The sequence below is a fragment of the Lutra lutra genome, chromosome 15 (genome assembly GCF_902655055.1).
Source record: "Lutra lutra chromosome 15, mLutLut1.2, whole genome shotgun sequence".
Classification (NCBI taxonomy): domain Eukaryota; kingdom Metazoa; phylum Chordata; class Mammalia; order Carnivora; family Mustelidae; genus Lutra; species Lutra lutra.
In genome coordinates, this window is record NC_062292.1 from 51343974 (window position 1) to 51359383 (window position 15410).

A 15410-nucleotide genomic window follows, 5' to 3' on the forward strand; every position below is an offset into this window, starting at 1 on the left:
TTAGTACATGCTCTCCTTTTATGGATCTTCTTCTATGGATCTGGTGAACTGTTTCTAGAATGCCCTTTGTTTGCAAACTTTTGGTTTGCAAACTACATAAGATTTCATAAGGCCAGACTATTTGTATTAGAATGGGTACTTATTATACATCTCATCTATAAATATTTATAAGGTTTTAATTATCTGATTATTTTTTACATCATGATTTTAGCAGTTACTTGCATATAATGTCTTTTTTGTTTTCCCTTTCAAAGGATTGTTTGATTATTAAAAGGTAATAAATGGCAGTGGCAACAAATGAAAAGAGAAACAAAGATAACTTAAAATGAATTTGTAAGCAAAAAATGATAATACTTAATTTTCAAATAATTTCAAAATGGACTTACTGTTCAAAAATTAAATGAAGGCTAAACCTGCAACATGAAGGGAACAAACTTGTGAATGTCCCCCCTCTGCCAACAGAATAGATTAAGCTCTTGAAATGACACAAGTTTCTCTCTTTCTGACAATTGATAAGAAGCTCCTATTTGTATTGTTGTTGTTCACCCTGCGAGTGAGAGAACAGCACAGTTGAACACCCATTTGATTGTGTCACTGCTGATATCATCCAGAGTGACTCATTTTTTTCCCTATCAGATGATATTTTGGTTAATGGAATGTCTTGTGTGCTGAGGAAAGAGATGTTCTACATAACGTAAGTCTGCTCCAGGAACCCAAGGATTAACGTGATTGCTCTGCTATTTTTTTTCTAAATAGATGTGGAATGGTCATTTAAGATCATCCATCATTTCTTGTAATCTCATTTGAAAAATAATGAGGTCAAGAAAACTAGACATACTGAATTGTTTCCATTTTTCTATACAGTCATTTGATTCACTTTTATTTTCCACAGACTTAAATGTAACATTAAGTTGGTAGAAAAATTAGGAGATAATACCTGTCTTAGTCAGTTTGGGCAGCTATAATGAAAATACCATGGAATGGATGACTTGAACAATAAATGTGTATTTCTCACAGTTCTGGAGGCTGGAGGACCAAGGTCAAGGCTCAGAGAAAGACTTGGTGTCTGGCGTGAGGTCACTTCTTCCTTTTTAGATAGCCATCTTCTTACTGTGCCATCATGGTGGAAACAGGGTGAGACAGATGTCTAGGGTCCCTTTTCTAAGGACAGTAATTCCATTGATGATGGCTCCATCCTCATTACCTAATTACTTCCCAAAGTCCCTAACTCCTAATAATAACATCTTGAGAAATAGTATTTCAACATATAAAATGACCGTCAGGCCCAGTGCTGGGCACAGAGCTTGCTTAATATTCTCACTCTCTCTGTCTCTCACCCTTCCACCCACATACTTTATCTCTCTCGCTATAAAAAAAATTAATAACAATAATAATAAAATTAGCAGTCTGAAAATAATCCTGTACAATATCACATTTATAATCTGCAATAAATTCAATGAAACCTTTGCAATTTTGTAGTTGCAGTATAGCACTGGTGTTCACACATAGAACAACTATCATTCTTTTACTACCCATAGTTGTTCGTTAATTTGAAAATCATAAATAATATGCATTAATACTGATGTCTTATAACTGTTGTGCCTTCAGATTTTCACATTTTCTTGTGTGAGACATAAAAAGAAGATTTTGCCCATCTTCTTGTCATTTATTATCCAGATAATCAGGGTTAAGTTCTCCTCAAGTGGAAGCAGGGAGTTGAAAATATGTGTAAAAGTAGTATTGTGATTCTAGGCCATGCCATCCAACATGGAGAAGGGAGAAAATAATGTATAAGGGTGAAAACAATCACAAATAAAAAATACCACATCCTCATGTGCTTTTTTTTTTTCATTGTGAGCTCATGGTCAAAATAATTTTTATCTATGTTGATTCTTTAAGTACTTTGCAGAATGTACATTCCTATAGAAAATGTATGTTTCATTTTGCCACCTTACAACAACTTTGGAGCACTTTAAAATAATTATTTTCATTCCTGTTTTTGAATTTATAGATCATGCACTCTTCCTTCTACAAATAGCAAGGTCAGGGTAGATGCTCAATTTGCTCTCTTCCTTTGCTAGATGTCGATTGTTTTTGCTGCTGTTTTTATTTGTTTGTTTGTTTTTTATTTATTTGACAGAGAGAGATCACAAGTAGACAGAGAAGCAGGCAGAGAGAGAGAGAGGGAAGCAGGCTCCCTGCTGAGCAGAGAGCCTGATGCGGGACTCGATCCCAGGACCCTGAGATCATGACCTGAGCCAAAGGCAGCGGCTTAACCCACTGAGCCACCCAGGCGCCCCAGCTGCTGTTTTTTTTTTTTTTAAGCTGACTCCCTTTCAATGCACAGTGTCTGTCTTTCCAAATATAGTGGGTCTCCAATTCAACTTCTTACTGTTAAGTGTACCAGACTTTGTCTCTGATACCCAAGATGACCACCCCAAACTTGAGATCAGGCACACATATCTTCTTTCATATTGTTCTTTTACTTCAATTTCAGCCTGTGAAGTTTTACATCTTTCTTTCCATACTACAATGCATTCAAAATAGGTGTTGCCAGAATTTCTTGGCATTTTGCATTGAGGGGTTTTTAAGGGTATTCTCTCTGATGTTTTCCACAAACATAAGTCCATAATTCAATTTTGACTTAGCAGTTTTGTTTGGAAGTGTCAAGAAGGCATTTTGTCGGTCTCTAGGAATGCCAATGAAATAAGCTCTGAAGAGCTTATACTCTAATTAAGAAAACTAACATGTAGGAAATTACTGATGTTATCGTGAATAGTATACATTAGTTGAAATAATGAGATAAGAATCTATTAAACCACAGTGTATGGCTACACATGGTTTAATTACAAATACAGGAATATAGATATCTGATACACTCATTCAAGGAATTTAGTTAAGTTATGTCATCAAAAAAAAAGACTGTTTAGAAGAAAAATGATTCAATTTGCATCTTGAACACATTAAGCAGAGAAGAAAGGACATTCAATTCTATAACAAGAAAATTCAATGTAGTTGGAATTGAGCATCACATATTTAGGGAGGGGAACAGGGACAGCTTAAATGGAGAATACACTTTATCAAGCATTGAAAGCTAGGGGCTATCAGTTTGTGAATGGCTCCTGAAGTTATAAAGGTGTCATACAATTAGAAATGGATCAATTTTAAGATTAGCTTGCTAGTACACAAATGTAACAAAATGACAAAAAGAGTAGGTACAAGGCTTCTAGAAACCAGGTTCTTGCTTTACTTGAGGCACAAAGGGATAAGCTGTTATCCATGGTTGTAGACAACAATGATGATTGTAGTAAGAAAGAAGAAAATGGCAAGTTTGGAGACAATCTATTTGTCTGGGATGTTTCTAAGACCAAGATAAGTATATCATAGACAGTTCATTCCATAGTCGTGTTCACAGGTATATGAATAGATGGACCTCAGATTTGCACAAATTATGTTTTATTTATTTAAATTTAAAACTATGCTTTAAATATAAATGGTATTGGTTATTAGTTTTATTAGTTTTAGAAAAACATTAAAATTGATTAAAGTCTTCAAATGATAGAGTTAAACATTTTATTGATCTTCTCTAAGTTGATAAGAAATTGGTCATGAAACATACTTTAAAAAATGTGAAAATAAGACAATTTTTAAAAATGTTCATCACTTACTGGAAATCAAGAAAGCCATATGAAATCTTAATAAGAACAACAATAATGAAAGACATTTTCAATTTAGTCTTAAATTTTCTTTTTCAGCTTCCTCTTATTCACTAATTTATTTGCTTATATGAAATTTATGTTAGGTTTGAGGTACTAGGATCAGAGATGAATACACCTGTGAAAGATGAAATGAAATAGTCTCTTTATAAATATTTTAAATTCCTAAATTATATTATTTAAATTTTCAAATTTGGATCCATAATTTGGATCCACACATTTAAGACCATTCAAATTTGGATCCACACATTTAAGACCAATAAAAGTTTAGAAAGTTGTAATGGGGGATTTAAGTATAAAAATTGTACACTGATTTAGTACATCGTGATAGTAAAATAGCGAAGTAAACAAATACATATTTTTCTTCATAGATTGTATAATGTAATGAGAGAGACAGATGATTTGGTAATGAACAATGACTTGGTATAATGAACATTATGGTGGATGAAAGCCAGGATGTTATGAATGCATTTGGGAAAGACCAGATTTACCTGTCTTTGAGAAATAATTGCATTTGTGTCAATATTCATCAATTACACGAACCACTGACTAGCTGAACTTGCACATACTAAATACTTTTTAAGCTCTTTTAACTTATTATCTAGTGTGAATTAGTGGGCAAGATATTTCAATTTTTGGTAATCTTTGGAATAAAATTAAATGTGCACTTTAAGAAAATGCTGGTGTTCTTTTGATAATATCTTCTCTTTACTTAGAGAAACATAATTGTGTTCATTTTTGCATGCCTCCCCTTTTACAGCCTGAATGTTGACCTGTCTCTTTTCAGATTTTATGTCACAAGTAGAAGAAAAACATATCTTTTGATTTTTTGAACTATAATATCAGAGGCAGCATCTTTGGGGACAAAACGTTTCAGTAGCTCTCTAAGAAGTAAACAGATTTTTCTGTGTGTGCCACTCAACCAAGTGTGTCACAAATCAGTTCTACTAAAACCTTTTGTTTGCTGTTGTCCTACTTATTAATTTTTCATTTTGTTGCTTGTGCTTTTGATGTCATGTCCAAAAAAATCACTGGGAGTAATAAAGACCAAGGATCGTCTTTCAGTTCTACCACCGACTAGCTGTTGGATTTTGAACAAGTTCTAGTCATTTAAGCTTTTTAAAAAGCATGCCCTTGAGGTGCCTGAGTGGCTCAGTTGGTTAAGCAACTGCCTTCACCTCAGGTCCTAATCCTGGAGTTCAGAATCAAGTCCCACATCAGTCTCGCTGCTCAGCAGAGTCTGCTTCTCCCTCTGACCAGCCCCCCCCCCACTCCGTCTCATGTTCTCTCTCTTTCTCATTCTTTCTCTCTCCAATAAATAAATAAAATCTTTTAAAAATAAAAATAAATAAATAAAAGGCATGCCCTCATCTTTATAAATAGGGGTAATAAGCATCCTTACTCAGGGAGTAATGAGAATTGAGAGGAACAAATAAATAATGCCTATTAAATGTGCTCATGATAAGACCTCAGTGAATGTTAACTACCAGGTAATAACTTCTTTAAAATATAACCTACTCCCTCTTCAACTGCTTCACTTCCTTTTTCATTGCCTTCCTTCACATTCAAGCCAAAATTATTAGTCAATACTTGAATTAAAGTGTGTATCTATATGTGTCTATAGATTTTATATAGATGTGTATCTATATACTCATGTGATATAGAGATGGTTCCTTGGGAGACTCATGGCTGAGGGAACTTTGAAAATGGCATTCTCTTACTTGAGGTGTAAAACTGTTCTCAAGAGTGAGGGGCGCCTGTGTGGCTCAGTGGATTAAACCTCTGCCTTCAGCTCAGGTCATGATCCCAAGGTCCTGGAATCAAGCCCCACATCAGGCTCTCTGCTCCGCAGGGAGCCTGCTTCCCCCCACACCCTCTGCCTGCCTCTCTGCCTACTTGTGATCTCTGTCTGTCAAATAAATAAATAAAAAATCTTAAAAAAAAAAAAAAAAAAGGAAAGAGTGAGACTATTACGTGTTGGGGTGTCACCATGAGCCCTAGGCCACTTTGTCAAGGCTGAGATGGTCAGAGCAGCAGAATTGGAAGAGGGCAGGTCACAGAATATTATTTGGTATTATTCTCTGTGGCTGAGCTAATAATCAGCTTAAGATTGTTTAAATAGCTGTGGGTACTTAATCCCAAATTCATATTTAGTTTAAAGTATTAGAGTCAGAGAAATACAAACCGATGAAGGCTGAAATGAAATGCTCTACTCAAAAGAGTGATATTTAACTTCAAAAAGATACTGAAACTATATTGTTTAGGTTTTAAAATTTGGATCCACATTGCACAGATTTGGAAAGCAATAAAAGATTAGAAGGTTGAAATAAGGGACCTTTGAAATAAGATTATTAGTGCTCAGAGAGGATTTAACCGTGAAAGGAGGTAATTGTTTTTGTATCAACATATGTTCGAATACCTCAGTGCAAACCATTACACATCAGAATATATGTCCTGAATTTAAGCAATGTTGTCTTAACACACCTTTTAGAGTTTCAAAACTATCACAAAGAGGCCACATGTGTACTTTTAAATATAGTCCTGACCGTGTTATCAATAACTGTGTTTATTTTGGTAAAGATAAAATTCAGAAATACAGTGTGATATTATGCATGCAATGCATGAACTGTAAGTAAAATAAAAATTTTCAATTTTCTGAGGTGAAAACATTTGTATTAAAGGAACTATATGCAGTGTTATTTCTTTAAAAGATAACAGTAGTAACAATAGTAATAATAAAAATAAGCATTTACATTAATTTCATAGGAACTCTTTTAACTGCTTTTCCCGAAATTGTGTTTTAATTTATTACAACAACCTATATTTTATTCTCAATGTATATATGAGGTAAATGAAATAAGATTCAAAGTTGATAATTTGGCTCCCTAAAAGTGATTGAAGCCAATAGAGTATACTGTCACTCAAAAAATTAAACTTTATATCATAATTAAAAGTAATTTTTATTGAATTAAAAGTTTTTTTTATCATTGATGCTGTCCAGCTAATAGCAATCTCTGGGTATTTTCCTAAAGTCAATTGTTAAGTACTTTTTCTCACGATCCCATGCAACCACACTTTCAACCACATTTAAAAAAATAATATTTAAGTTTGCTTCTCTGAGTTTGTCTTCATTGTCTTACTTAATATATATGTAACTGAGAAAGTCATTAAAAGAATGAACCTCACGGGTTCCTGGGTGGCTCAGTCGTTAAGCGGCTGCCTTCAGCTCAGGTCATGATCCAAGGGTCCTGGGATGAGCCCCGCATCGGGCTCCCTGCTTGGCAGGAAGCCTGCTTCTCCCTCTCACACTCCCTCTGCCTGTGTTCCCTCTCTCGCTGTGTCTCTCTCTGTGAAATAAATAAGTAAAATCTTAAAAAAAAAAAATGAACCTCAATATTTTTAAAATTTTAAGATGAGGTTTGCCTTTGGAAACTACTATGAAGAATTTTCAATAATGAATACAAAGTAGCTGGCCCATGAAATGAGAGGTAGTCACTAAATAATTAATATTACTGTAGCAACATAGAATTCATTTATTAAGGTAGGCTTTAGCATTTGCCTTGTTCTTCAATATAAGCACATGGCAAATTTTCTAGTGTAGGGTTTGCAAACTGTAGCCTACACATTGGGGACAGAGCCTCACATGTTAATTCAAAGCCATCTGATGCTGACGCTTCTCCACAGAAATCGTAACTTTTCTATACCTTCTCTGAGCATATTCTTACATGCTGATGACTAGATGGTATTTTAAGAGCCCCGAGGCACTATTTGGGTTGTCAGTTTTCTTACATAGGAACTTTGCAGCCTATGTGTACATAATGTCCTCTGAGATTGCATATTCCTGGACCCTACTCCTCGAAATTCTTATAGCATCTCTGAAGGGAAGCCCAGGAATCTGTTTCACCAATCACAGTTAACATCATTCAAAACTATAAGAATAAGACCATGTCTTAGTTGATATTCTAAATAACAGGAAAATTTTAGAGACAAGCATTTTATTCACACTGTTTCCTTATGAATAACCACCACATGTGAGACGGTGATGATGGGGTTTATATGTGACACCATTTCACCCTGACAGAAATCGGCAAGTGAAGTCACACATGGACACATGAAGGTTCAGAAAGCTACCTCTACTCCTCAGGGTCAAGGAAAGTCAAACTCTGAACTACTGTTTTTTTGAGCTCTGCTCAAAGTTAAGGAGGCTAAGTGACCTGTCCCAGGTCATCAGGTAGAGTCCGGCCCAGAAGTCAGGTATCCATCTTCTAGTCTAGGCCTCTCCTGATGCTCACAGGATGTGTATACTGTGGAGAAGACCAGGCTTTCCACACACGGAGAGTGTTACAGACCGAATGGAGACAACTGGTTAAACAACTGTATGAAGTTCCCAAGCGTGTATGCCACGTGATCCCTCAAATGTAAACGTGCTATCAGCTTTTAGCTTCAATTTAACTTAAATTTTAAATTTTAACTTAACTCTGGAAGGCACTTTTCTCTTTTTAATACTACCCCATAAAAGCCTTTGTAAAAATTATTTCTAAAATCCAAACTGTTCCTGATATATAAGGGAGTTCCTCCCCTTCCTGAAGTGCTCCATATCATAGGAGCTACCACATGTCAATGGCCTTTTAAATTCTGTCTTCTGTTTCTGTCTTCTATTCTCTCATAATCCATAGTTCCTTCACTCTGATTTCTGTCTCTACGCCCCTCCTTGCTCCTCTATCCCCTCTTTCTCCTTTTCTTTCTTACTTCATTTAGTAAATATTTATCAAAGTACAATTAAGTAGATGTCATGAACCATGCCACCTGCTTGATAAAAAGCAACAAAAGACCTCTTGCCAGAAGTCCATCTACTGACATCACATCCTCTAGCCTTAGCCTGAGGAGACAACAAATAATTAGTGTGAATAAAAGCTATAGATGGGAATTTTAAAAAAAATGTGGTACTACTTTCTTTAAATATTTAGATATAAAAGGAAGCAGCGTTAAATACTCGATACAGGCCTACTTTTGATTTTTATTAATTTTACATTAGTTAAATGAATTTATAAAGTTTCTTAACAATTTAACTATTTAAAATAAGTTTAAAAGGCTTTAGAATAAAGAAAAAATCGGTTCTATTTTACTTTGTTGGGAAAAATAAAACTACATAATTGTTTGGGTAAATGAAAAATCCAGAGGGGCTCCCTTCTCCATTTTTGACTCCTGCTTTAGCCAAGATTTTACAAAAAGTAAAGCAAAGACTGATTGCTGCATTTAATTTTCCTTTAAAAAATCTATTCCTTACTTGTGAAATACAGTATAAAATTGTCAAAAGGTAGGTAGTAGGGGAGAAAGGACAAGAAGCCTAAAAGAAGAAATCTACACACTAGCCCTTCTATCCCAGGGTATAGGAGCTTTGGCAGTGTGTCAAGTTCTCAATATTCATACATGACAAGCTGAAACCCACGAAGCTGAAACGTATTCCTTCAGTAATGCATCTGCAGGGACGTGAAAAGGATTGGAAGAGATTGAAAGCTGAAAAAGCCCTTGCTTTTCTAAAGTGTCCAAATGCTTCTTCCTACGGTGCCCTAGTTTTGTGAGCTCTGTCTTTAGCCTTAGGTCTATTTATTTCATTTTTTGTTTGTCCTTATGATTTGGAAACATGATTAGAGCTTACAGTGAAAGATGAATTGGCTCAGAGAATTTATGCTTTGGTTTCAGCGAAGAAAATATAATTTTCAATCCAGATAGGATATATATTTTATATTCTTTATAATAGAAAGACACAAATAGAGTTACAGAAGAGAGAGAGAGAGAAAGAAAGGGTTGAGGGAAGGGATAAGAGAACATAGAAATGAAAGGAAGGAAGAAAGAGAAGGAGGGAAGGAAGGGAAGAAGGAGGGAAGGAAGGAAAGAAGGAAGGAAGGGGAGGGGGGAAAAGAGAGGAGGGAAAAAAGGAGGGAGGAAAGAGAGAGAAAGAAGCCAAGATAGACAGTAATAGCCTGTGAAAGAGAAAAATGATGGAATAAATACATCAGTAACTGCAGATTAAAAATCAGTAGTAATTTCTATATATCTAAATTGAATACAGAGATAATCAAGTTATTTCATGCACCACAGAAGGAAGCTTTTTGTACATTTATTCTACAGGGAGGAAACAACCAGAGCTAGAGGGAGACTCATATGCAGATGTACAGCTCCCAAAGTGCCCAAGAGCCTCACACCATTGATACTTCACCACCCTTGGGTGTGCTCCTGGGAGAGTTTTTCGGAGAACTTATTTTTAAAGAATCTAGGGAAAGTTACAAATGAATTTAATAGGTTCGCGTTACTGGCCAGTGTTTTTCAGTGTGGGAAATAATTAAGAGGAAGACCTTTTATGCTGTGGTTGGGTTTGGTTTAATTTTAGTGTTGTCGTTGTTGTTTTTCTTTTCTTCTGGGTCTATAACAAAAAAAATTACATTTAGAGAAGGTGGAAAAGAAAAACTTTTTATACATTTAATTGTGCAAATGTCAAAGTGTATGTTGTGTAACTCTCCTTCCTGCAGCTTGAGACCTGGGTCTTTACAACCATATTAAATGTTCTTTTCAGGGCTTTAACTTTCACTCAAAATTACACTTATTGAGAAAATGTCTTTTAATTCCTATATGGATTTGAGTCAAGATTCAGTAAACATTAAAGGGCTGTGGCCTCCTGGTATTCTGCTTGGCACTAGACAGCACTAAACAAGCACACATGCTTTCTGGCAAGCTGGATATTATATTTAATAGGATAAACAATAGTTTATAGTATGAACAAGTAGGTACAAAATAATACAAAATTTTAAGTGAAAAAAGGTACCATGAAAAGAGTAAGTATGAGGTGCAACGGTGGTTCAGTGGGTTAAAGCCTCCACCTTCAGCTCAGGTCATGATCACGGAGCCCTGGGATCAAGCCCCACATCAGGCTCTCTGCTCAGCGGGGAGACTGCTTCCTCTCTCTCTCTTTGCCTGCCTCTCTGCCTACTTGTGATCTCTGTCTGTCAAATAAATAAAAATAAAATCTTAAAAAATAAAAAAGAATAAGTAAGCACCATGAGAGAGAAGGAAGGAGTTATGAGATTTATTTGGGAAAACAAGGAAGAACTCACTTAAAAAAAAAAAAAATGTGTTGCATTTCAAGGGGAGGATGGGCAGGAAATGAAAATGAATATGTAATATAAACAGCTCAAATATTGTTATGGATATTGAAACATTTTTATTGGTTATTTAGACAGATTAGACAGATTATTAGACAGATTAATACCTATGTTTTACTAGTATTCTGCATATACAACATCTTTGAAACAGCAACAGTGTTCAAGTGTAAAGGATTGAGTGTAATAGACACATTTCACAGAAAATCTCATGGGTACTAAATAATGAACACCAGAAAGGCATAAGGATATCAGAAATAGATATATTGTGCAATATTCTAGCCACACGCATAGAGTCTGATCCTAACTATTTCTCAGAAACCTCAGTGTGGAAGATATTGCTATTCCACACAAAAGAATGGCACGGGGGTATAGATGCCCTTCAACTCTTCCATGATCGTACACTGTGATAAAAACAAAGAATTACCTGGTTACAGGACCACACAATTTTTCCTTCATTATTTTATTGAGATTTTAAACACACCAAAAGAGTTTGAATAATGTGGACAAAACGCGAAAAGTAAAAATCTTACATTTGCCTCATGATTAGCCTGATTTCTGGGTATAAATAAGGAAAAACGTTAATGACTCAAGTCAAACACATTAAACTGATACACTTAACCCTTATTAAAATAACTTGTAGTTGGTTTTAACAAGATATTTTCAACAATTTTCTTGAGGAGCCTGTAAGAATAAAGTCAAGCATGTTTTAATAATATTTTCCTTCTCAGTGGGTTCTTGTTCGGTCAATACTGATAAAATCTGATTATTTAAATACACCGATTGACACTTTAAAGTTGTTTATTTTTCTTTCATTTTTATTTTACTCTCTATTTGACTTCTTGCAACATTAGTGTTTTATGCAGCTAAGAGCAAATGAATGAGCAGTCAGCATTTATACGCTCTAATTCTACTCTAGATATTTTGTGATAATATCACTTTTATTTCCTATTGCTGGTTCGCATTTCAAAACAATAACTGACCCAATTATGTTCACAATCAGCTTCCAAGTACCCTAGCGAAATGACAAGCAATCTCATCAGAAGGTAGTCCATGCCATATTTCATTTCAAATCAAATATATCCACATCTAACCTTGTGCAATGAAGAATGAAAAAAAGTATCTAATATATATATAACATATATAAATATTATATAAAGTGTATCTATTTTCAATTATAAACTGTCTGGATCTTTTATCCAAACAACTGGAGCTAACCTAAGAAATGATAGCGAGGCTTTCAGAGCTAAAGTTAATTTTATTGCAGTACACACACAAAATATATCTTTGTATTTATATAGATTCGTGTTGTTTTGTATTCCTAGAACCTCAACCTACTGGCTCACTCGCATCCAGTCTTTTCTCTACTGCAATGAGAACGGTCTCCTGGGCAGCTTTTCCGAAGAGACGCACTCATGCACTTGCCCGAATGACCAGGTGGTCTGCACCGCGTTCCTGCCTTGCACGGTGGGCGACGCCTCTGCCTGCCTGACCTGCGCCCCTGACAACCGCACCCGCTGTGGCACCTGCAACACGGGCTACATGCTGAGCCAGGGGCTCTGCAAGCCTGAGGTCGCCGAGTCCACCGATCATTATATTGGCTTTGAGACTGACCTGCAAGACCTCGAGATGAAATACCTGTTGCAGAAGACGGACAGACGAATAGAAGTCCATGCCATTTTTATCAGCAACGACATGCGCCTCAATAGCTGGTTTGACCCCTCCTGGCGTAAGCGGATGCTCCTCACTTTGAAGAGTAACAAGTACAAGTCGAGTCTGGTCCATATGATCTTGGGTCTCTCTTTACAGATTTGCTTAACTAAAAACAGCACCTTGGAGCCAGTGTTGGCCGTTTACATCAATCCCTTCGGAGGCAGCCACTCCGAGAGCTGGTTTATGCCTGTGAATGAAAACAGCTTTCCAGACTGGGAGCGGACTAAGCTGGACCTCCCGCTGCAGTGTTATAACTGGTCGCTGACTCTGGGCAACAAATGGAAGACATTTTTTGAGACGGTGCACATCTACTTGAGGAGTCGCATCAAGTCCAACGGCCCCAATGGCAATGAGAGCATTTACTACGAACCTCTGGAATTTATTGACCCTTCCCGGAACCTGGGTTACATGAAAATCAATAACATTCAAGTGTTTGGTTACAGCATGCACTTTGACCCTGAAGCAATTCGGGACTTGATTTTGCAGCTGGACTACCCCTATACTCAGGGATCCCAGGACTCAGCACTTTTGCAACTTCTAGAGATAAGAGACCGTGTAAATAAACTCTCCCCACCTGGTCAGCGTCGTCTAGATCTTTTCTCTTGCTTGCTTCGTCATAGACTCAAGCTGTCTACTAGCGAGGTGGTGAGGATCCAATCTGCTCTGCAGGCGTTTAATGCCAAATTGCCAAACACAGTGGATTATGACACGACCAAATTATGTAGTTAACCATAAATGTCAAGCACAACCCAAAATCTTGAAGGAGTTTTTACAGTGCTTTTGTGGAACAGTTTATGTTTGGAAGAGTACATTTAAATTGTCTTTTCAATATCTGTCTTATATCAGTCAATAACATTGGATGACAATTTACACACATGAACTTGCTGACAATGAATATATTATACTGCAGTTTTGGTTTATGAATGAAATAAATACTGACACCAGTCTAGAAGACATTCTACTTTTTACAATAAATTTCATTTGTAATTTTATATGTTCCGTGGCAATGCTTTTGTGCATTACATCCTCTAGAGGGAACATAAAAAGATACCAATAAAATTTTGTAGCTGAACAGTTATTAAAAAGAAGTGCTGTGGGATTCCTTTTTTCCATGAAATGAGTTTTATTTTGATATAGCTTGTTAGAACCTGGGGAAAATTCACCAAGAGTTTTTTAATGGAAACAATTGAAAGTCCCCTTCAATAGCCATTAGAGAAAACCCAACTAGGTAGAATATTTAATGTTCAGTTGAAATTTTTATGGTCAACAACACAATGCCAGTGGTACCTCTGTTACTTGTGCTTATAAATCATTCCTACAGACACTGTCATTATTAAAATAAACAGATAAACTATTTCCTGCCTAAATATGAGAACATTCTGGCAAACAAACAAAAAAACTATTGTGATTATAAGCCCATGATGGAGAAAGTAAACCTTTTATTTCTTTAGAAACTTCCTTTTTCTTCCTTTTCTTTCCCAATTCTAAACCAATAATCAGCATACTCTGCACAATCATTTTCATTTCAAATACTGGAAACCTAGTTATTCCAGCACTTTACCAAAGTCAGTAAGTAAAATAACATTAAAAAAAATAATAATTAATTTATTTTTTTGTTAAGATTCTATTTATTTATTTGAGAGAGAGAGAGAATGAGAGAGAGCACAAGGAGGGGAGGGAGGGAGAGAGAGAGAAGCAGACTCCCCACTGAGCAGGGAGCCCAATGATGAGGGACTTGATCCCGGGACTCCAGGATCATGACCTGAGACAAAGTCAACCACTCAACCAACTGAGCCAGCCAGGTGCCCCAGTAAAGTAACATTTTTAAAATTCATAAGTTGTAATGTGTTGGTATAAAATAATTAATCAAATAAGTAATTCAAATGTAGATAAGGAGGGAATATTTTTTCCCTCAGAGAAGCTACTACTAAAATATATTTTGGCTTAAAATTTGAGTTCCCATATTACCCATGGTATAATATTAGACATACAATTTGTACTTTTTTTGTAGGAATTTAAATGACATTTCTGTTTAGCTCTAAGGATATCTGTAAAGTGTGTTATGATATTTATCACTCAGCTTTTGTCTATATATTTCATAAACATTTCTTGTAATTGAAACAAATACACTGTTCAGCCCAGCTTTCTTGTTGGGGGTCATGGAGTCTTTTCTTGGGCACTGAGAAAGGAACCCATGACATGAATAATACTGATGACAAAAACATTACACAGACATTCTAGATTCTTGGGCAGTTTTATTTTTTATTACAAAGCATTTTATTTTATTTTTAAAAAGTATTTATTTATTTGTCAGAGACAGAGAGAGAGAAAGCACGCAAGCAGGAGGAGTGATGTGGGTCTTGATCTCACTGATGAGCCACCCAGGCATCCCCGATTCCAAAGCATTTTAGAACAAGTGGACAGTTCAGACAACAAATATTTTTTCAACTTACCATAGACAAGGGATTATTTTTCCACTCAGTATATGAAAAGCTGATTTTCTTTCTTTTTTATCCAGTTTTTCTGTTATTATAGATAATACAATAGAAAAATACATATAATTCTTAAATGCCATAATTCTTGTATCATAACAGATATTATCTTCATTTAATTCTGACAACACTAGGTTATGGATTATTATACCCACTTTCTTGGTGGAAAAACAAAACAAAACAAAACAAAGAACAAGCTCAGCTTGGTTTGTCAAATTCCCCAAGATCACAAACCAAGATTTTGAAAGACTAAGATTCCAACACAGACTTTTCTGGATGAATCTGTTCTCTTTTCACAGTATCACTGAGCCTTAAATGAAACATCCTATTTC

General features: G+C 35.7%; 1 protein-coding gene across 4 annotated transcripts in view; it reads left to right on the forward strand.

Moving 5' to 3' along the window:
• BRINP3 (BMP/retinoic acid inducible neural specific 3) overlaps nt 1-13689 on the forward strand; it is a 401827-nt gene extending 388138 nt beyond the window's left edge. For 3 of the 4 annotated variants that reach the window (XM_047705594.1, XM_047705595.1, XM_047705592.1), the window contains exon 8: nt 12199-13689. In XM_047705594.1, the coding sequence (XP_047561550.1) occupies nt 12199-13315 (1117 nt within the window). In that variant the 3' untranslated portion in view covers nt 13316-13689. The remainder of the gene's footprint in view (nt 1-12198) is intronic. The other variant, XM_047705596.1, reaches the window with a different exon arrangement.
• Nucleotides 13690-15410: the final 1721 nt, after the last annotated feature.